Here is a 24,112-nt window from a genome sequence, read left to right on the forward strand (position 1 = left end):
CCTATCACACTAAAGAACAGACAGGCACTGAGACCCCTTCTGGCAGTTCTGAGAGAGAAAGGCATCAATTACAGATGGAAGTTCCCCTTCGAACTACAGGCAGCTACAAATAGCACCAGTGGAACTCCCAGACTGGTATGCAGAATTTTTGCTCCCTCCTGAAATCAATAATCCTCAATTTGGTCAGGGATCATCACTCAACCGCTCGCCCTTCCAACAAGGGAAAAATCACAGAAATTCCGCCAGGAGCAATTTTGATTCACCCTCATCCTCCAGGGGCGCCAAAAGCCCAAGGCTTAAATGATCAATTGTGTTGGATGCACCATGAAACACCTCATCTTCCTCCCCCCCTCACTCACTCACTACCCCCCCTTTTTTTCTCTCTTCTGTGACTCAAGCCGATACAGATTTTTGGTTCCGACATATATGGCACGGATTCTCATCCGGGAATATCAGCTTGAGGACTCCAGCTTGTAAACTCTGTATTACATCCTAGTCGATTTGTAATACCCTACCCCCGGGAAAGAGGGTAAGGGGGCAGAGACTTCTTTACAATTGTCAGAGATGAGACTTCTCTAGCCAGCATACCTTATGAGAACTGTTTTTCTTTTTTCTCCCTTTTTTTTTTTACACTTTCAAGTTGACAAGTTGGGAACAATTGAGACAATTGTAAGGTTGACCTTTCTGAAATATGTCGTGAGATACTAACACTTTCCTTTACAGTTAACCAAAGACAACTGGCGGGACTTTATGATCTATCTTTCGCAATCCTAACTTACGAACTCTGTTCTACATTTTCACAAGGTCATCAAACAAGTAAATATGATTCATTAAAGGCCTGATCGAATCTCATCTTGTAAGTAATTATATTGCCTAATGTCTCCCTCCCTTGCTCTCCCCCGAGGTGTTGTGTGTTTTTTTTTCCCTTCCCGCTCATTACAGGGGTCCACTCTAGTCGGGGATGGAGAACAGCCGAGATAGACGGTCCTTCCGCATCTGCTCTTCTATCTCCCCGGATGCCATGACCTCATTGTATCTGTAGTATATTGTGGCAGACAGCTTTAACCACACACTCCTCTACTGGGTAATCCTTTCGCAACCCTGTTATGCTAATATAAATATTATCTTAACCTCTGTGTGAAAAACTGATCTGAAAGACAGAAAGGGTAGTTACCTTGCAAATTTTTAAGGTCTGAGAAGGTCAGATAATAGTTAAAGTGGTTGTAAAGTCAAAATATTCACTTTCAATGTAATTGTGCATTTCATCCTTGTAAACCGATTGACATTTTATATTTTTTTCCTTACCTGCCTGCTTCTGAAGTTACAGCTAGATTGACGAGTGGGGACGCGTACCGCGCATGCGCCGGATCCCCGTTAAATTCGGCAAGCAGAGCCTCTGCCGGCTAAAAATCTGTTTATGTCGGGGCTGCGTCATTTCCTTATGGTGACGTCAGCCCCGACATCCCGCGATACTTCTATTAAGAAGCTGAGCCTTGACCCCATGTGACTCGCTACGTCGGAGGGGTTGTGGAGAGACGCGGCTCGGCTTCAGGAAATCATGCGCACGCGCGGGATTATAGCCACAGCTACATACTGAGGGCGGAAATATATCACTGTATAGGCATGGAAGACAGCAGTAGAAATGGCGGCGGGGAGGTACAAGCAGGAGTGTTCACAAAAACGTATATTGAAACAAGTAAGACGTTTTTTTTGGCATACTATATATGTAACTTTGATTGAAAATACCTAACTTAAGCTATATATGGCGATTTAGTAATTACATGTTTGAGTTTACTACCGCTTTAAGTGGTTTTACCCTGGAAATGTAACAATAATTACCTTGGGCGCCAAGTACCAATCTAGACCACAGCTTTACTCACCCAAATCAGAGGAACCCATTAACAAACAATCATCAACTGATGTTATATTACATTCACATCCAAAAGCTATCCCATCACTATAGATGGCTGATTGCGACTGGATGTTTTAATATTCTCAATAAAGGAACCCTTCACCCCCCCATTTTTTTTGCCCCTCCTATCTGCCCCGTGTGAGATGGTTTTATACCCATATCGCACGTGTTGTGGGGATTAGAGTTTTATTTGGTGCAGATACTTGTTAACTCTCATTTTCTGTGACTTATATGGTAGAAATTATTATTTTTCGCCAACTACGATTACTGTTATTTCAAGTTTGACGGTTTAAGATTATACTATGTTGTTCTTGTATACAAATTCCCCGGGTTTCTCAGTTACATCTCAGTTTTATTCGAGACAGATCTCTACACATGTTACACTTATTACACCTCAATTTTGGCAGCGACCACTTCGCTGCAGGAGCTGCGCTGTAGTGCCTCCCACTTACCCCTAAGAGTTGAAGTTAGAGCCTTGTCTTACAGGCTAATTATCTGCTCACCACCTTCTAGGTGAGATTTGAGCAACCACTCAACCACTCCCCCCCCCCCTTACTCCCTACATTTTCATCCTCCTCCTTTTTCCCTTTCCCCCCTATTCCACTCATTACAAAGCTTTGGAGCAAATTATACTTTGGTACTCTTTTGGATAAATCGTGCTAGGATTCTATTCTCTCTTGAAAAACTTAATTAGGCTACAACATGGCTTACGCCTTTTTAGGGAAATCCCCTACCTTGATTTCTCATAACATCAATGGCCTCAATATTCCTGAAAAGAGGTCTAAACTACTAAGAGAACTTAAAAAAGTTTGGCCATCAATAGTGTTTCTACAAGAAACACACTTCAAAAGCAAACATGTCCCCAAATTCTCAGATAACATATTTACTAAAATGTATCATGCCACTAACCCCTTAGCCAAAACAAAGGGTGTCTCGGTTTTAATCAATAAAGATTCTCCCTTTGTAGTCAAACAGCAACTTGCTGATCCTGAAGGTCGGTACCTTTTCCTCAAAGGCGAATGGGCAGGCTCCCCTATAACACTGGCTAATGTGTATTTCCCGAATAGAGCTCACATCACATTTTGCCGCAAGCTAATAGACAAATTGAAATGGTTTGCAGAAGGCTGTGTGATTCTGGGAGGAGACTTCAACATACCCCTCTCCCACCTCAAGGACACATCCACAGATCACACTGTCGTAACATACAGGATCCTTAAACGCATAAAAACACTCCTGAGTTCCTTCTCCCTAATAGACACCTGAAGGGCCATTCACACCACCGAGAGGGACTATACTTTCTTCTCCTCTCCACATAAACGCTACTCACGGGTTGACCTTAATCTTATCACACAAATGGATTTATGCAATTTACAAACGGCCGAGATCGGCATTATCTCCCTATCAGACCACGCTCCCACAGCTGTCTCCTTGAAATTTGATCCTCCCAAGCAATCATCCTTTAATTGGAGACTCAATGCAGCACTCCTAACTGACCAAACTGTAAAAGACGAAATTCATGACACAATTAACAATTACTTTAAATCCAATGTCGACGCAGATACCAACCCCTTAAATAATTGGGAGGCCCACAAGAGTGTGATAAGGGGAGAATTTATGAAATGGGGTGCAAGGAAGAAAAAAGAGAGAGAGAGAAAGAAATCGTTAGACTGACCTCACAAATAGCTAAACTGGAGTCGCTACACAAACAATCCCTCTCATTAAATGTAGAAGAAGAACTAACACGCTGCAGGGACTCCCTTAAATTTACACTCGATCTTAAAGCTAGAAAGGCACTCTTCTTCAAAAAAGGCATCTATTTTGAACACGGGGATAAGAGCGGGAAATTGCTAGCCAAAGCGCTCAAAGACACGACTATGGCAGGACACATCCATGCCTTACGGGGCAAAGATGGAATTTCCAGATACAACCCCACAGACATAGAAGACCTCTTTCATAAGTTCTACTCCAAATTGTACAATCTACCAGAACAGCACAAACCTACACATCTGCCGTCTACAAAGTGAGAAACAATCTCTGAATTTCTATCTGAGAGCAAAATTCCTACACTCCCTCAGGCAGACACGATTAAATTAGAAGAACCCATATCCACCACTGAAATACTAGAAGCTATCAAGGATCTCAAGACTGGGAAAAGTCCTGGGCCAGATGGCTTCACCTCTCAATATTACAAAACCTACACGCCTCTTCTTGTAAAACCCCTCCTGTCTGCATTTAATTTTCTAGCCAAAAACAAACACAACTCTGATTCTTTTCTCATGGCACATATTGCAGTAATACCCAAACCGGAAAAAGACCATACAAATTGCTTAAACTATAGACCCATTTCCCTATTAAATATCGACCTGAAACTCTTAGTCAAAATATTAGCCAAGAGATTGTAATTCGAAAATTATCGGCCCGGAACAAGTAGGTTTTATGCCAGGTAGGGAAGCCTGTGATAATATAAATAAAGCATTAAATTTAATAAATTTCTCCCGTAACTCCAAAGCGACAGGCCTTCTGCTCTCTTCTGACGCCGAGAAGGCCTTTGATAGGGTCTCCTTGGATTACATGATGGCCACTTGTTCCCATATTGGATTAAATGGCAATATGCTATCCTGGATCTCAGCTCTCTATCGAAACCCCCAGGCTAAAATCAAAGTCAACAATACTTTTTCTGACCCTATTAAAATCCAGAATGGCACGCGCCAGGGCTGCCCCCTCTCCCCCCTGCTTTTTATTATTTCTCTGGAACCACTGATTAGGAAAATAAATCTTTGTAACAACATTAGAGGATTCTTGGTTGGAAAGAGAGAATATAAAGTAGCGGCATACGCAGACGATCTTTTGTTTTTTCTTTCACAACCTTACCTATCAATTCCTAACCTTAAAAAACTTTTTGAAACTTTTGTCTTTATCTCCAATTTTAAAATTAACCAATCTAAATCTGAAGCTCTAAACATTAACCTCCCACCAAACCAATTAAAATTAATGAAGGACAATTATAATTACAGATGGGAACAAAACAAGTTGAAATACCTAGGAATATACCTGATTCATAATCTAGATTCGCTCTACCACTATAACTATAAACCTCTACTTTCAACACTGATTAGTGATCTACGAAAGTGGTCCTCCAAGACCTTCTCGTGGTTTGGCAGAGCTTCAATCTTGAAGATGACAGTCCTACCAAGACTGCTTATCTTTTCAATGCCCTTTTCAATCCCGGAGGTCTTTTTTAACAGCCTGCTTAGAGCACAAAGACAGTTTTGTGGGCAGATAAAAAAACAAGAATTTAATTTAATTTATTGACCCTACCCAAATGCAGAGGAGGAATCGGATTACCTGATTTTAAGAAATATTATCAAGCTTCCCACATTACAAGAATAATCGATTGGCACTGCCATGGCCAGAATAAGGATTGGATCCAACTCGAACAAGACTTAACACCGACTAGCCTACTTTTTTATCCTTGGTCAACACACTCCAAAATAGATAAAAAGCTGACACATCCTTTTGTGGCAAACAGTCTTAACACTTGGCATAAAATAGCGGGCAAACATAACCTCTCCTCAATACCTGCTCCCCTAACCCCAATTACCAATAACCCTGACTTTGTTCCAGGCCTACACCTGAAGAACGCCCAACCCTGCACGGCTTCTCAATGTCTGATAAACTCGAAGGTCAAAACTTTTGACGATTTGCAGGTGGACTGGGACGGACCGTTTCCTGGCTTTTGGTTTTACATACAATTGAAGGATTTCTTGATTAATAGCAAATATAGGTCATCATACTGCCTCCCAATGTCTCCCATTGAGAATCTCTGCTTCAAGAGGTCCCCGGTAGCAAATACCACTTCCCTGGCCTATTTCTGGTTAAACCAGGCTCAGCATCCGGATGATTTAAAACATAAAGGTAAATGGGAAAGTGATTTAAATGCTACGATTTCGATTAAACAATGGGAAAAGGCTCGTATTATGACTCACAAATGCTCCTTGAGCTCAAAATATCAGGAGATTTCTTATAAAATTCTCACACAGTGGTATATCACACCCCAGAGAGCCAGGAGATGGTCCCCCACATCCTCAGACCTATGCTGGCGTTGCGGCAATGAAACTGGCACATTCCTTCATATATGGTGGGAGTGTCCACAAATACTTAAATACTGGGACGAAGTCAGGAAATGGATAGCCATCACAGAAACCAAATTAGAGCTTACCGCAGCTGCCTGCCTGATCAACGTCAACACCCTCCCCATAAGCAGATACAAGGTATCTTTCACTAGACATCTCTTATTATCAGCTAAAACACTCATTCCTCTCCATTGGAAGTCCAGATATGCTCCCAAAATCACAGAATGGTTAGATAGAGTAAACCACATATACAAAATGGAAGAAATAGGGGCCATGAAGAGAGAGAACAGCACAAGTTTTATTGAGACCTGGCGGGCATGGGTTTCTTTCTTATACTCCTCTGAATACCAGTCACTTAATACACAATTCTTTAATTAACAAGTAAAGTGTTTAAGGTGAATAGACACCAAATAGACAGTACTATCTCCTTTTATTCTACACCTGTTCCATATTAATCCTTCTCATACAATGTTTCCCAAATGATAGAATGGTGATAATTTTACTTTTTCCTGCTCCTTTAGGAAGCTACGACCCCCCTTCCCTTCCCCCTAACCTATCCCACCCCTTCACCCTATTCTCCTTCCCCATTCCAACCCTCTTCTATGATACTTTTAAAGTATAAGTACTTTTTATGTTCAAGCTTTGATTGTACGAATTTCTATGTCACACTTGCATAACTTGTTACTGTAATAAGCTTCAATAAAACCTTTGATTGTGAAAAAAAAAAACTTAGTCAAGAGAGTTTCTGAGACTGGGGGCATTTGGACAAAGGGATCTTTTTATCTGGATCAGGTGGCTTCAGTGTTTTATGAGAACCAAGAAGTAGTTCTTCCTACTGTTAATTTGGTGAAAAGTGACAGGATTCATCCACTAGATATTGTCAAAACATTACAATTTTGCTTGCAAATAGTGTTGGAAGAACTGTTTAGGCCACGCAAAAGTTTGGCACAAATATCGCCTGTTCGGCGAACACCCGAATTTGCAGGGCACTCAGCGGGATGTTTGCCCGCCGAGCGCCCCACAAAACACTGCATGCTTCACAGTGAATTCTAGGGCCCTAATTGGATGAAGCCTTGCATCTAAATGCTGGATTCAAGAGTACCTCTAGAAATTAATCTTGCCTGAGTGTACTATAATTTGGCCTCTTTACATAAAGGCTGTGGTGCAAAACTTTGTTATTTCCATTCAAAGTCTGCCAAAGAGACACCAGAATTAACCCCAAAAATCTCTAATCTTGTTCTTAGTGCAATAAATTGTGGCCTCTTCATACTCGTTCCCCAAGCCATTGTTTACTAAATAAAGAAAGCTTGCAGGAAAAATCTATTTAAATGTAATTTTTTTCTTTAAGCCTAGGTTCACACTATTGCAAACACAGACATCGTATGTGATTCACACCGCAATGCGGTGCCGATCACATGCAATATTTGTGCAATGTGAATTCAACCATACAGGAACCTGCTGAAGTGTCTGAATTCACAGTTCACAATTCTAACACTGAACCGATCTGTGGATGACATTAACTTTATATTGACACCCGCAGCGGTTCACAGAGGGCAGTGTGAACTGCCTGCGAGGGGGATTCGATGCGGGAAGCAGCACTGGAATCGCTCTGGTTTCCACATCGCAATAGTGTGAACCCAGGCTTAATGTCAGTTTTGCTGCAGCAGGTTCTATACATGGTACAGGTGCACCACATTACAGGCAGACTAAGGGCACCCCCAAGGCACTATATTTAAAGGAATTTATCATTTTTATTTATTCCCTTTAAGCCTCATGAAAATCAGTGCTCCTTTAAATCGATCTTTTTTTAACGTTTTTTTTTTGCAGTGGTACGTGTCCCCTATGGCAGTAGCTGAGCCCCATATCCTTTTTTTGGCCAATAACTTGCATAAAAGCCTTCAAAATGGGGACTTTTGATTTTTCAAGTTGGGTTTTATAGACTTCAATGGGGTTCGCAGTTCAGGTCAAAATTTTTGCGATGTTCAAGTGTTCTGGTGCAAACCAAACTGAGGGGTGTTCTATTCATCTCTACTTGCAAACTACATACTAATTCAAAGTTTCTGACTGCCTATTCGGGTCTATTTCTGGAAAGAACAAAGGAAGGTAGTTTTCCTCAAGGAGCGTCGCTGCATGGATTGTGCTGGATTGTGCTGGCTATACAACTGGAATATCAGGCAAAGGGCTTGGTTTCTCCAGAGGTGGTGATTTTCTGTATATAGCCCTACAGAACAGGCAGTGCACAGTCCACATGGGATTATCTGCTGCTTAATTGTAGGGAGGAGCTTTATGTTCAGACGTTCGCCGAACAGCGAACAATTTGGGGTGTTCGCGGCAAATTCAAAAGCCACCCTTTAAAAGTCTATGGGATAAATCTAAATTGCTAATTTTAAAGGTTAATATGCAAGTTTTTGTCATAAAAGGTGTTTAGGGACCTGGGTCCTGCCCCAGGGGACATGTCTTAATGCAAAAAAACGTTTTAAAAACTGCATTTTTTTCGGGAGCAGTAGTTTTAATAATGCTTAAAGTGAAACAATAAAAGTGAAATATTCCTTTAAATTTCATAATTGGGGGTGTCTATAGTATGCCTGTAAAGTAGCGCATGTTTCCCGTGTTTATAACCGTCTCTGCACAAAAAACTATTAGCGGCTACTTGTCGGGTCGGGTCCCGGCAATACAGATAAAAGTCATTGAAAGTCATTGAAAAATAAAAAATAAATGCGTGGGGGTCCCCCCAAATTTCATTACCAGGCCCTTCAGGTCTGGTATGGTTATTACGGGGAACCCTGCGCCAAATAAAAAAAAAATGGTGTGGGGTTCCCCCCAAAAATTTCCACCAGACCCTTTTCCGAGCATGCAACCTGGCAGGCTGCAGGAAAAGAGGGGGGATGTCCCCATATTGATGGGGACAAGGCCTCATCCCCACAACCTTTGCCCAGTGGTTGTGGGGGTCTGCGGGCGGGAGGCTTATCGGAATCTGGAAGCCCCCTTGAACAGATCCCGGCCCCCCACTGGAGGCTCCTGGCCTGAATGACGCGCAAGCTGTCTGACAGTTTTTTAATAACACGGGTAACCCCCATTGCGTCAACATCATGGTGGCCCCACCCTCTTTTTGTGAAATGGTAGGGGTACAATGTACCCCGTTACCAATTTACATAGGGGGGCTGGGTTCTGGGGGTTCCCTTTGTTAAAGGGGGCTTCCAGATTCCGATAAGCCCCCCACACGCAGACCCCCACAACCACCGGGCAAGGGTTGTGGGGATGAGGCCCTTGTCCCCATCAACATGGGGACATCCTCCCCATGTTGAGGGCATGTGGCCTGGTACGGTTCAGGAGGGGGGCACTCTCTCATCCCCCCTCTTTTCCTGTGCCCTGCCAGGTTGCGTGCTCGGATAAGGGTCTGGTATGGATTTTTGGGGGGAACCCCACGCCATTTTTTTTATTTGGCGCAGGGTTCCCCTTAACCACTTAAGGACAGAAGGTGTTTTTCAGATTTGGTGTTTACAAGACTAAAACATTTTTTTTTGCTAGAAAATTACTTTTACTACATTTTTTGAGCTACAGAGGAGGTCTAGGGCTAGAATTATTGCTCTCGCTCTAACGATCGCGGTGATACCTCACTTGTGTGGTTTGAACACCGTTTTCATATGCGGGCGCTACTCGCGTATGCGTTCGCTTCTGCGCACGAGCTTGTCGGGACGGGGCGCTTTAAAAAAATTTTTGGGGGGTTTTCTTATTTATTTTTATTTATTTTATAATTTTTTACACTGAAATAAAAAATAAAAAAATACCACTTTTATTCCTATTACAAGGAATGTAAACATCCCTTGTAATAGAAAAAAGCATGACAGGTCCTCTTAAATATGAAATATGGGGTCAAAAGGACCTCAGATCTCATATTAAGACTTAAATGCAAAAAAAAAAAATGACAACAAAAAATGTCTCTTTAAGACGCATGGGCGGGACTGACATTTTGACGTCACTTCCGCCCAGCAATGCTATGGGGACAGGTGGGGGCCATCTTGCCCTCACTCGCATCCCCACACAGCAGGCAGCAGAACCCGATCGCCACCGACGGCTCCAGTAAGCGGCGGAGGGTGTGGGAGAGAGGCGGGAGGGGGCCCTCTCCCGCCACCGATAACGGCGATCTTGTGGTGAATCCGCCACGGAGACCACCGTTATCGTTGACAGAACCGCTCACTGAAGAGATAGATATCTCAGTTGTGGCAGCAGCTGCTGCCGTTACCGAGATATCCATCTTTAAAAACAGGACGTATATATACAGTGGGCGGTCGTTAAGTTGTTAATATCCATACCACACCTGAAGCCCTGGTAATGGAATTTGGGGGGACCCCACGCATTGACCCCTGACATTTTTTTTTCAATTACTTTTATCTGTATTGCCGGGATCTGACAATTCATTATAGCGGCGGGTAGTTTTAAATTACCTTTTTTCCTTTAGAAATGTCATTTTGTGCAAAGACTGTTATAAACACGGGAAACGTGCGCTATTTTACAGGCATAATATACACACCCCCCATGTATGAAATTGAAAGGAATATTTAACTTTTTTTGTTTCACTTTAAGCATTATTAAAATCACTGCTCCCGAAAATAGTCAGTTTTTTTAAAAAAAAATTCCATTGATACATGTCCCCTGGGGCAGGACCCAGGTCCCCAAACACTTTTTTTTGACAATAACTTGCATATAAACCTTTAAAATTAGCACTTTTAATTTTTCATGTTATTGTCCCATAGACTTTAACCGTGTTCGCGTGTTAGAACACATTTTTTGCCTGTTCACATGTTCTGCTGCGAACCAAACGGGGGGTGTTCGGCTCATCCCTACTTAACTGCAGACATGAAACATAAATTTTACTATCAAAGAAAAGACAATCTACCATAGATGCAGCTACAAACATAAAAACACTGGCATCTACTGGCTGATGTAGTTGTTGCACAAAATACATGAACAATGTATTCCAACACTTTGTCAGCTTCTTGTGGCATGAAGGACACCTAAGGAGGTGATTTGTAAGTTGGCATTCTGGGTCATCCATTAATAAATGTATGGCTCTTTACTACATGATGCCAGCTTTGGTATCTTCGGTTAATTTGGACCTTCAGGTGTCATCAGCTAATAGCTGCAATCAAATGCTTTTTTTGTTTAGCATTTCAAACCTTGTTTTTGACTAGTTTTTTTCCCAAATATATGCTGCCACAGAGCCAGTCAGCTGATGTGGTGGCGGCATTCGTTTTATTTTTTTAGCCTTTTTACTTTAATTTTCATTTGGTGACCCTGCCAGTAAGCCTTTTATTTTTCAACCTTCCCTAACAGACTAAGCTGTCAGACAAACTAGCAGTTAGAGAGTTTAGAAAAATAACTTAACACAAGCATGGGTGCTTACAATGGGGGTGCTTACAGGATATATAAATTGAACAACTAGTGCATTAATTGGACAACTAGTGCACTTAGCACTACCCTTTCCCTAGATTGATAATGCTGCCGTCCAAAGGGGTCTCCTCCATCCAAAGTAGAGACACCCTCAGACAAGAGGTGTGCTATTGGCCAGATCCCCAGGTGAAAATATAGGAAGAAATACAAATAAAAACCTAACTAACAGTCAGCATATTTAAGCTTTGGTAAGATGCAATATTTTAAATATATTTGATTTGGGTTTTAATACTGATTACATGTAAATTAAATAGCCTTTGTAACAATGTGTCACCTGGAGACCATTTGAAATTCACTATTTAAAGAGGAGTTCCACCCAAATTTGGAACTTCCTCTTAACCCACTCCTCTCCCCCTTACATGCCACATTTGGCATGTAATTTTTTTGGGGGGGGGAGTGGGGGCTTCAGCACGAGTGGGACTTCCTGTCCCACTTCCTCCTTCCTGTAGGCGACTAAGCTTAATCGCTTTCAGGAAGTGGCTGCTGTAGGCGATCGCCTAGGACACGTCACAGGTCCTAGGCGATCTCCTGGCCAATTACACGGCGCGGCGCCGGGCCGCGCCGCTCGCGCATGCACAGTGGGTGCCCGGCCGTGAAGCCGAAAGCTGTCACGGCCGGGTGCCCACACTGAAAATTAAGACGCCGGCCGGGGAGGGGGGGAGAGGAGCGGAGCCCCGGCCGGCGCGTCGCTGGAGCGCTGGAGCAGGTAAGTGCCTGTTTATTAAAAGCCAGCAGCTACACTTTTTGTTGCTGCTGACTTTTAATAAACATACAAATGGCTGGAACTCCCCTTTAAAATGTGTTCCCTTGGGTTATGATTAAAAATTTCCAAAGGCAACATGGATACTTACTCTTCATGACTTTTTGGAAGAATCTTAGCCATTGGCGAATTGTTGAATCGCCCAATAAATATATCATTTTGCCAGCCAAACATTTATTGATATTTAACAAGGGCTCAAAGGAAGAAAGATTGCAATATGAGGGGAACCATTGATTCTTCAAGAAGTACCCACTAGGGAAGGGAAGAGAGGTCCCAATTTGGCATTTTGAAGTCCCATTCATAGAGGTTTCTGAAAAAGAATTGCGTTAACAATTAACATAATAAAACATTTTTTTAATCCAAAATCACCCACGCTACAGTATGTACTCCACCCATACCCAATAGTGTTGCAATTACCCCTCTCAGACAGAAGCTGTTCAAAAGGTGCACAAGCCCTCTTACTGTATTATTAAATTATATTCACATCGATATCTATAATAAAATCATACTTGATACATACAGAGGCATTGTTATTTTAAGCTTATGCATAGAAGAATGGTATACTAACAGAAACTTGGATCAGCACATGATAAGGAAGTACAGTGGGTGGGGGCTATACATGTTTTGGGTGGAGTAGGAGGGGTTTTAGTAATATAATAGCTCAGTCAAGGGTAGAAAGAATTTACCTGCATACTGTACATCTGATATTTTATCAAGTGAGTGCAATGTTGTATATTCATTTTTAATAACATTTTTGCTACACCATGATAGAATTCCCTCTTTATGTCCACATATATGGCTGAGCATTGAGTTCAATCTAAAGTGGTATGATATGGATGAAATAACACAAGGATGTGTAGGCAGGTGTTGCCAGTGGCTAATTTTGCCTGTGTTATCGGGGGACATTCTCTAACATCAGCTACAGTGAGCCTGTTTCCCTCAAGTGCTCAGCATGGACACTGTGTCATCAGAGCCAGTACAAGGTGGGGGCGGAGGGGACAGATGCCCTGGGTGGTAAAATTTATTGGGAGTGGGGGGGCGCAGGGAAGTGTCCTCAGGGCCGATGCTACCGTTAGGCGAACTAGGCACTGCCGCCTAGGGCACGGCCATGGCCGCTGGCTTCTCTATTCTCTGCCAGAGGATATCTCCCGAGCAGGGGCGTTGACCATAATAAACATCTGTGCAGAGTGCGCGGTGGCCCCCCCAGCCAGGATGTAGCTCAGAGTCAGTGCTGCTAATCAGATGGCTCAAGGAAGGGGGGCGGGATCAGGAGACCAATGGGCAGTTATGATCCTTCTCCCTTCCACTCCCGGCTGCTCGATTGTAATTTCGCTCCTCCCCAGGGGTTACTTAGGCACCTCCACCCCTCCCTTCCGGCTCCGATTCTGTAGCTCGCTCCCAAGTATTCATGGTTCCTCCCTCGGCTGACCCGGGCACCTCAGCTCTGCCCCTCCCCGGTCCAGCTTTGAGTATGGAGCTTGCTCCCAGGTATTCCTGACTCCTCCTCTGGTTCAGCCCAGCACCTCAGCTTTGCCCCTCCCTCCCTCCCAGCACAGCTCCTGAGTGTGGAGCTTGCTCTCGAGTATTGCTGGCTCCTCCTCCGGCTCAATCCCAGTGCCTTAGCTCCACTCCTCCATCCCCAGCTCGGCACCTGAGTATGGAGCTCACCCCCAGGTATTCATGGCTCCTCCCCCGGCATCTCAGCTCCATCCCTCCCTCCCAAGTGTTCCTGAGTGTGCTCTCCCGCCCTAGCAGAACATCTGACCTGGGGTCCCATCAATCTCCAAGTCCTCCTCCTCTCCAGGGAAGCATGCTGGGGATGTCAGGACCAATCAGGCTCTGTCAGGATCTGCCTTCTTCTTTAATACCCAGGATTAAGAAGAACCAGGAGCTGCTCCAGGCTGTCAAGACTGAGGACCTGGGCACCATGGTGCAGAAGCTGCTGCAGTGACCCAAGGCAGGTAAAGCCTACAGATTAGGGATGAGCCGAACAACCCCCCCATTCGGTTTGCACCAGAACCTTCGAACGGATCGAACGTTCGCGCAAACTTTTAGAATCCCATTGAAGTCTATGGGACTCGAACGTTCAAATTCAAAAGTGCTCATTTTAAAGGCTAATGTACAAGTTATTGTCGTAAAACAGGTTTGAGAACCCGGGTCTTGCCCCAGGGAACATGTATCAATGGAAAAAAAACTTTTTAAAAACGGTAATTTTTTCTGGAGCAGGGATTTTAATGATGCTTAAAGTGAAAAAAATTTGAAAAATTCCTTTAAATATCGTACTTGCTGGGTGTTACTATAAGAAAAAAGTCATTTAAAACTGCTTGCGGCTTTAATGTAATGTCTGCAATAGGGATGAAAATCATTGAGAAAAATAGCATGGGTTTCCCCGCCCCCCTTCCAGGTCATTACCAGCCCCTTTGGCCCTATATACTTTGAACAGCAGTATACAGGCAGTGCAAACAAGACAGGGACTGTAGGTTTGTTGTTAAGTAAGTATAATCTGTTTGTAATTTTGAACTGGTACTTTTTTAAAGTGTAGCTCCAGCCAAAAAAAATCATTTTTTAAGCTTTTTGGAAAACATAGAGAAGGGTTATCACCCCTGTAACATTTGTTTTGCTGTCTGTGCGCATCTGTTCAGAAGATTGCACCTCACTTTCTGTCCCAATGACAAATGATTTTTTGAAAATTTGGGTTTTTTGGTGCCCCTCGGCCTCCTGACTGTGGTTTAAAGGTTCAACTTCCCATCTATGCGATGCATCAGAGTATGTGCCTTGCTGCAGAACAGCCTATTCATTTGAGAATTAACTGCCTGCCACCCCTCAATAGCACCAAAGTGCAGAAGGTAGAGGTAGTACAGCCAGACCCCCCCCCCCAGAGGTAGTACAGCCAGACCCCCCCAGAGGTAGTACAGCCATACCCCCCATACCCCCCCAGAGGTAGTACAGCCAGACCCCCCCCCAGAGGTAGTACAGCCAGACCCCCCCAGGTAGTACAGCCAGACCCCCCCAGGTAGTACAGCCAGACCCCCCCCAGGTAGTGCAGACAGACCCCCCCAGAGGTAGAGAAGCCAGACCCCCCCCAGAGGTAGTACAGCCAGACCCCCCTCAGAGGTAGTACAGCCAGACACCCCCAGTAGTATAACTCCCAGCGGTGTGTCCGAGTGGGGGCTCCTCCTCCTCTGTGGGTGTAAACAGAGGAGGACTGCCGCTGGGTGTACCAAGATGGCCGCGGCTCAGGAGCTAGGCCGAAGCCGCGGCCTTTCCTAATGTTATGGCCGCGGCTCCGGAGCTAGGCCGAATCCGCGGCCATAACATTAGGAAAGGCCGCAGCTTTGGCCTAGCACCAGAGCTGCGGCCATAACATTAGGAAAGGCCGCGGCTTTGGCCTAGCTCCAGAGCCGCGGCCATAACATTAGGAAAGGCCGCGGCTTCGGCCTAGCTCCAGACCTGCGGCCATAACATTAGAAAAGGCTTCGGCCTAGCTCCGGAGCCGCGGCAATCCGCGGATCACAGTGTGTGCCGATCCGAAGGGGGTGACCCGTTCGGATCACGGATCAACTGTGATCTGTTGCACCAGTAGTGCACACTGTACAGAGGACACAGACAGTATACAGTACCTGCCGCCGAGAATGTGTTTTTAGCACGACGGCATCGCGCTGATTCTGGGCGACAGGGTGCCGACATCTCGCGCTTGCTGGAATAGTAAAAGCACATTCCAGCAAGCGCGTCATAGAAGCGACGAGAGATCCGACTTGGATTCCCGCCAATTCTACACGTGTGCGGCATTTGTTATGAATCCTGAGGGGGACGTCCCCGCCGGATTTTAAATAAAAATCCTGCATGGGTTCCCCCCTCAGGAGCATACCGGGCCCTTAGGTATGGTATGGGTTGTAAGGAGACCCCCCTACGCCGAAAAAACGGCGTAGGGGGTCCCCCTACAATCCATACCAGACCCGTATCCAAAGCACGCTACCCGGCCGGCCAGGAAAGGAGTGGGGACGAGCGAGCGGCCCCCCCCTCCTGAGCTGTACCGGGCCGCATGCCCTCAACATGGGTTTTTTTTTCTTCTTCCGCTATCCGGGGGGGTCTTCTCCGCTATCCGGGGGGTCTTCTCCACTCTTCGGGGGTCTTCTTCTATGTTCGCCGCTCTCCGCTGTTGACTCGGCGCACCCCGGTTCTTCCTCCCGCTGTCCGGTGCCTTCTCCTTCAGCGCTGAACGTCGTCTTCTTCTTCTTCTGTGCTGTGACGTCTTCTTCTTCTGTGCTGTGACGTCTTATTCTTCTCTTCTCCCGATGTTGACACGTCGCCTCTTCTCGCTGCAATGACAGGTGCGCGGCTTGCATCTGACTTATATAGGCCTCACAGTCCCATCATGCTCCGTACCTACCCATGTGATACCTACCCACGAAGACGTCGGAGGAAACCCGCCGGGGGGTGGGCGCTTTTATAAAAGCGACCCCCCCCCGGCGGTGGAAGAGAACCAGACAGCGGCGAAGAAGAGCGGCCCCCACCCGAAGACGCGTCAAAGAAGAAGCCCCCCCTGGTGAAAAGAGCTAAAGAAGACAGGGGGTCGGGAAGGGGGCCCTGTCCTCATCAACATGGGGACAGGGTGCTCTGGGGTGGGGGGGCCCCGCAGTGCGCCCCCCTGCCCCAGAGCACCCAACCCCCCCCATGTTGAGGGCATGCGGCCCCGGTACGGCTCAGGAGGGGGGGGGGCGCTCGCTCGTCCCCACTCCTTTCCTGGCCGGCCGGGTAGCGTGCTTTGGATACAGGTCTGGTATGGATTGTAGGGGGACCCCCTATGCCGTTTTTTCGGCGTAGGGGAGGTCTCCTTACAACCCATACCAGACCTAAGGGTCCGGTATGCTCCTGAGGGGGGAACCCATGCCAGATTTTTATTTAAAATCCAGCGGGGACGTCCCCCTCAGGATTCATAACAAACGCCGCACACGTGTAGAATTGGCGGGAATCCAAGTCGGATCTCCCGTCGCTTCTATGACGGCTGTGTCTCCATCGCGGCAAGCCAGCTCGGCGCTGGCTCTCGCGATGGGGCTCGTAGGTGGTCAATCTCGCCGAGAAAGGGAGCGAGATTGACACAATATCGCGGTCACCACATGAAAATACTGCAGCTAGCACAATCACCTGCCTGCCTGTCAGTATATTAGGAAGAGCACATCTAAACTCAATACAGTGTATAAATATATATACAACACCTGGAATGCATATATATATCCTCTACATACTGTAACTCTAACTCACTAGCCTGCCTGCTCTATCTAACTCCAAAAAATGACACTCTCTCTCTCTTTGTCTCTCTCTGTAAACCACCAACACACTACACAAGGCCGACTTCCAGGCAGCATTATATAGTGTGGGGCGTGTACTAAACCCCCTGAGCCATAATTGTCCAAAGCCACCCCGGCTTTGGCCAATTATGGCTTTTCATTTTTGCCACGCTGTGATTGGCCAAGCATGCGGGTCATAGTGCATGCTTCGGCAATCATCAGACAGCAATGCACTGCGATGCCGCAGTGAATTATGGGCCGTGACATGCCACTCGAATTTGCCGCGAACGGCCCAAAACGTTCGTAATTTCGATAAACGATCGAACATACGATGTTCGAGTCGAACCTGAGTTTGACTCGAATACGAAGCTTATCCCTACTACAGACATACTTACCTACTCTGATGATGAGTTAAATGGGATCAGTCATTAGATAAGATTAGAGCTGGGAGGGGGTGGGGGAGGGATATATCAGGACAGACTGGGGCAGGGGTGGACTAATTTGGGCACCTGAACACTGCCCGGGGTCCTCATTACCACTGGAGTCCCAGAGCCCAGTGCCGGAACAAGGCATTTGGCTCCACTAATTCACCTCCTACTGCAGGGGAGAATACATTGCAAGGGATTACATTGGGGAATTTATACAGGGGGATTACACTGCAGGGAGTATAGTAGGGGGATTTACACAGTTAGGGTGGGATTATACTGGGGGGGATTTACTCTTAGGTATGTGTTAACCACTTCAGCTTCAGAAGGTTTTACCCCTTTAATGATCAGGCCATTTTTGGCGATACCGTGCCGCGCTGCTTTAACTGACAATTGCACAGTCATGCGATGCTGTACTGTTCTCTGGTTCCAGATACTTCAGGAGCCTGTTGCAGGACATCCTATTCCTGTGAGCCTTGGTGTCATCTGGATTGATGAGTGGGCAGAAGCCCACCCTCAGTACACCCTACAAAGACACTGCATGCAGACACCTTTATTCCATCTCTCTATTACAGTTGGGCTACCGGGTCAGGCCGAGCAAAACTTCACAATACACGGTGCATTCTAAGCCCTGATTGGGCAAAGCTTTGCCCAATTAAGGTGCAGTGAATAGCTGGTTGTTAAGGAGCGGGGCTGGAAAGCCGGCCATGAAGTCCTTAACAACCAGTGAGTCATCAACTGTCAATGGGCTTCCCTGAAAAAAAAAACCAAAAGAAAAAGTGAAATGGCGGAGCCTGCAGTAGGCAGTTAGCCTTCATGGATGGCAAAGTTTTTTTTTTTTTTCTCGGGTCCGATGGTGGTGACGACCATCAGATCTACATGGGGGGACCTTGTTTTTTATTTGCTTAAGTAAATCACTTGCATATAAGCCTTCAAAATGGGGTCTTTTGATTTCTCATGTTCGTCTCCCATAGACTTCAATAAAGTTTGCAGTTCAGGGCAGAACTTTTCCCCTGTTCAGGAGTTCTGCTGCGAACAGGCGGGTGTTTGCCCCATCTCTACTCGCTACATTAAAGCCTAAAATGGACACAATTTGCACATGCCATTTCAGTTGCTGGACTTCTCTACACATCAAGGGAAATTTCTCAGAGATTAAGTATTGCATTTCCTGCAACTTGCTGTCTTATAAATAAGTTTATTGGGCCTATGGCATCAGGATTTGGAGGGAGCAGTCTGACACAAAAGGCCATTCTCTTCCCTTTTATATCTGTGGTCATAGGTTCTTTCAGGTTCTATTAGTTACCAGTGTTTGACTTATTGTAATTGTCTTTGCACTGCAAACCCTTTGTATACTTGTCATATGTAAGAGTTTGACACTAAATATCTGGGGGGAACTGGAGAGCACTGGGGGAACTGGAAAGTACTGGGGGGAATTGGAGAGCACTGGGAGGGAACTGGAGAGCACTGGGAGGGAACTGGAGAGCACTGGGAGGGAACTGGAGAGCACTGGGGGGGACTGGAGAGCACTGGAGGGAACAGGAGAGCACTGGGGGGGGGGGGTGGAGAGCACTGGAGGAACTGAAGATTACTGGGGGGGAAATGGAGAGCACTGGGGGGGGGACTGGAAAATACTGGGGGAACTGCAGAGCACTGGGGGGAACCGGAGAGCACTGGGGGGAACTGGATAGCACTAGGGGGAACTGGAAAGCATGGAGGGGAAAGGAGCACAGGGGGGTGGAGAGCACTGGGGGAGCTAAAGAGCACTGGGGGCCTAAGAGCATAGGGGGAGGGCAGCAAAAGAAGCTGGATAGGAGGAGTGGCGGGCAGTAGCATATAGAGGAATTGATCTTTGCATATTCCTCCGGCAGCCTCTGATTGCTTGCAAGAGGGAGAGGAGGAGAAGTGGGCATTCAGAGGCTGCAGGAGGAATATGGAAAGATCAACTCCTCTATCTGCCACTGCCCCCGCTACTCCTATGCAGGCACACAGGGAGGCTGCATGGGTCTGGTCTGGCAGGCAACATCACATGATGGGCTTGGGATCCATTGCAGCTCCTTCCCCCTTCATGGTCATGGGGGAGCTGGGTAGTTTATGCCCCCCACCCCAACTGCTCAACTGAATAGGCGGTCAGGTGATTGGTGTGGGCTGAAGGAGCAGCCAAGCTACTACAGCTGCTTTCCCCACATTGACATGCGGCCTGGAGGTGCCGGCCTGACACTTCGCGCAATGTGTAGCCCCCCCACTGATTGCATCCCTCCTATAGGATGTGGCTGGTAACGGGAATGGCGTTCCTGCTGTGGAAAAAGTACAGGAATGCCGGTCTCATGCATTTCTGCAGGATTCAAGCCCTGTGCCTATGCCATTCTTATTTTACCTGCTTTAACAAATTTAAGTAAAATACTTGTTTACTGTGCTGCAGTCTGGTGTCTGTGTAATTACATTGTCATTTTTGGAATATGTCCGAACCCAGGATTTCAGAGGTGTTGGGAGACCTGCAAGGTAAGTGCAACCTTTTGGTCCAGTTATCTTCCAGTGGCCCTGACGGGGGTGGCACTACAAATGATTAGAACAGAGGAGCAAAAAGTACGTTTTCAGCAGAGTCAAATTCCTCTGGTGAATGTGGGAGCACTTGAGGGGGGCACAAAGCACTAAGAGGTGAAAACATGGATGTGATGTAACATAATATGGTAATAGAGATGGGCCATTTAATGAGGATGGGGATCTAGTCTGGTATCACTGGAAAAGTGCATGGAAGATATTGGAAAGAGGCAACCAATTATCCAAGGACATTAGTAAGTACAGGTTGGAGTAAGAGATCCTAGACACTGTGTGCTACTGCCATCTCTTTTGTGTTAGAGTTTGTTTTGTTGGGACATTGGGTCTGGTGTCCTGAAAAGCATGATATAAAATTTTCTGCAAGCTAGGACAATTTGCCAGAAGTATGGGTTTGTTTTTTGAATTTATACTTACTTTGGTGGATGCAGCATTGGACCGATACTGCATCTGTCCCCCGCCACCTCTTCACTGAGAACCGAGCCACGGAACATCACCAATGGCTCGGTTCGCTCACCTCCCCTAGAGCTGCTGCCTGTCAATCAGAAGCTCTCCTGCTTTACTCCTTCACGCTCACTGGAGTGCTGAGCAGTGGAGGGCCAGGGGGTGGCCGTTCAGCGGCTCGCTGAGCGGCTGAGACTGCCATCAGTTCAGGCAGCTGGTAGATACAGACTTCCTAAGTCTGGAGAGCGGACTTCAGACCTCTCCGCTGAAAACGGGTCACTGGAGTGCAAAACAAATTGCACTGCTGTGACCCATAGAAGAAGCCCAGCCTAAAAAGCTCAGGCTGGACTTCTCCCCTTAGTGTGGGTTCACACAGGGACAACACGACTCTGGGCGCGACTTCAGAGCGACTTGGGGCGACTTACAACGCGACTTCAAGTTGCCTCCAGGACAGGCGACTTTGCCAGTGGCCAATCAAACAATAATCAGCTCTGTGGGAGGGAGGGGTTTGCCTGAGAAAACAAGTTTATTTTCCTGTAAAGTTGCTTCAGTTAAGACAGCTGGTAGATACAGACTTCCTAAGTCTGGAGAGCGGACTTCAGACCTCTCCGCTGAAAACGGGTCACTGGAGTGCAAAACAAATTGCACTGCTGTGACCCATAGAAGAAGCCCAGCCTAAAAAGCTCAGGCTGGACTTCTCCCCTTAGTGTGGGTTCACACAGGGACAACACGACTCTGGGCGCGACTTCAGAGCGACTTGGGGCGACTTACAACGCGACTTCAAGTTGCCTCCAGGACAGGCGACTTTGCCAGTGGCCAATCAAACAATAATCAGCTCTGTGGGAGGGAGGGGTTTGCCTGAGAAAACAAGTTTATTTTCCTGTAAAGTTGCTTCAGTTAAGACAGGGGATCCGACTTAGAGGCGACTTCCATTGAAATCAATGTGTACAAGTGGCCTAGAAGTCATCTTGAAGTAGTACAAGAACCTTTTCTGAAGTCGGAGCGACTTCAGTAGTGTGCATTAAGACAGCTCTCATTCATTTCCATGTAATTTGTCATGTAGCGCTACTTGGGGCAACACAAGTCGCCCCCCAGGTTGCGGTAGCGTCAACTGGCTCTAACTCTCGCTAAATCTCTTGCAATAGAGTCAGTTCTACCTCAAAGAAAATTCACTAGTAAAGTGTAGGGATGAGCTTAATGTTCGAGTCGAACATGAGTTCGACTTGAACATTGGCTGTTCGCCCGTTCAGCGAACAGCGAACAATTTTGGGTGTTCGCTGCAAATTCGAAAAGCCGTGGAACACCCTTTAAAAGTCTATAGGGGAAATCTAAAGTGCTAATTTTAAAGGTTAATATGCAAGTTATTGTCATAAAAAGTGTTTGGGGACCTGGGCCCTGCCCCAGGGGACATGTATTAATGCAAAAAAAAAAAAGTTTTAAAAACTACATTTTTTTCGGGAGCAGTGATTTTAATAATGCTTAAAGTGAAACTATAAAAGTGAAATATTTGTTTACATTTCATACCTGGGGGGTGTGTATAGTATGCCTGTAAAGTAGCGCATGTTTCCCGTGTTTAGAACTGTCCCTGCACAAAATGTAATTTCTAAAGGAAAAAAAGTCATTTAAAACTACACGCGGCTATTCATGAATTGTTGGGTCCCGGCAATACAGATCAAAGTCATTGAAAAAAATGGCAAAAAAAAAAGCGCAAGGGTCCACCCAAATTCCATATCAGGCCCTTCAGGTCTGGTATGTATATTAAGGGGAACCCCGCACCAATTTTTTTTTTTTTAAATGTCGTGGGGTCCCCTCCAAAAATCCATACCAGACCCTTATCCAAGCACGCAACCTGGCAGGCCACAGGAAAAGAGGGGGGACTAGAGAGTGCCCCCCCTCCTGAACCGTACCAGGCCACATGCCCTCAACATGGGGAGGATGACCCCATGTTGATGGGGACAAGGTCCTCATCCCCACAACCCTTGCCCGGTGGTTGTGGGGGTCTGCGGGCGGGAGGCTTATCGGAATCTGGAAGCCCCCTACATTGTACCCCTACCATTTTACAAAGAAAGTGTAAACAATTATTAAAAAAGCACACAGACACAGTTGGGATAAGTCCTTTATTAAAAATAAAAACATTCCACGATGTAATCCGGTCTGTCCAGCGTTGTTCTCTATGTCCCGCAGTGATCCGATGTCCAGCGATTCTGCAGTCTCCACTACACACAAAACCCCCATGACATAAGAGGGGGCGGGGTCACCCGCCCACGTCATTGGGTATTCCCCGCTTGTCGGGGAAAGCCGGGGCTTACCCTATGATGTGGACAGGTGACCCGCCCCCTCTTACGTCATGGGGGTTTCGTGTGGAGTGGAGACTGGAGACTGCAGCAGTCTCCACTCCACACGAAATCCCCATGACGTAAGAGGGGGCGGGTCACCCATCCACATCATAAGGTAAGCCCCACCTTTCCCCGGCAAGCGGGGAATACCCAATGATGTCGGTGGGTGACCTCTCGTCCTCTTACGTCATGGGGGTTTTGAGTGGAGTGGTGACTGGAACATCGCTGGACATTGGATCACCGCGGGACATAGGATTACAACGCTGGACAGACCGGATTACATCGCTGGAATTTTTTTATTTTTTGTATTTTTTTATTTTTAATAAAGGACTTATCCCAACTGTGTCTGTGTTTTTTTGTTTTTTTTTTACACTTTCTTTGTGAAATGGTAGGGGTACAATGTACCCCTTTACCAATTCACATAGGGGGGCCGGAATCTGGGGATCCCCTTTGTTAAAGGGGGCTTGCAGATTTCGATAATATAATATTAATATTTATACCAGACCCAAAGGGCCTGGTAATGGACTGGGGGGGACCGCGAGTAGTTTTAAATTACGTTTTTTCCTTTTAGAAATTACATTTTGTGCAGGAACAGTTCTAAACACGAGAAACATGCTACTACCCTACTTTACAGTCATACTATACACACCCCCCAGGTACGAAATGTAAAGGAATATTTCACTTTTATTGTTTGACTTTAAGCATTATTAAAATCGCTTCTCCCGAAAAAACGGGCGTTTTTAAAACTTAACCTTTAAAATTATCACTTTTGATTTTTCATCTTCGTGTCCCATAGACTTTAACTGTGTT

At 46.0% G+C, this 24,112-nt stretch overlaps 1 protein-coding gene across 2 annotated transcripts in view; it reads right to left on the bottom strand.

Annotated features, from left to right (window-relative positions):
- LOC120918715 (NXPE family member 2-like) overlaps positions 1–24,112 on the bottom strand; it is a 65,015-nt gene that overhangs the window by 16,345 nt on the left and 24,558 nt on the right. Inside the window, exon 4 of one of the 2 annotated variants that reach the window (XM_040330425.1) lies at positions 12,348–12,566. The exons of the other annotated variant lie outside the window; for it this stretch is intronic. Within the exon in view, the coding sequence (XP_040186359.1) occupies positions 12,348–12,566 (219 nt within the window). The remainder of the gene's footprint in view (positions 1–12,347; positions 12,567–24,112) is intronic. 2 annotated transcript variants of the gene reach the window in all.

Source organism: Rana temporaria, chromosome 12 (genome assembly GCF_905171775.1).
Source record: "Rana temporaria chromosome 12, aRanTem1.1, whole genome shotgun sequence".
Taxonomy (NCBI): Eukaryota; Metazoa; Chordata; class Amphibia; order Anura; family Ranidae; genus Rana; species Rana temporaria.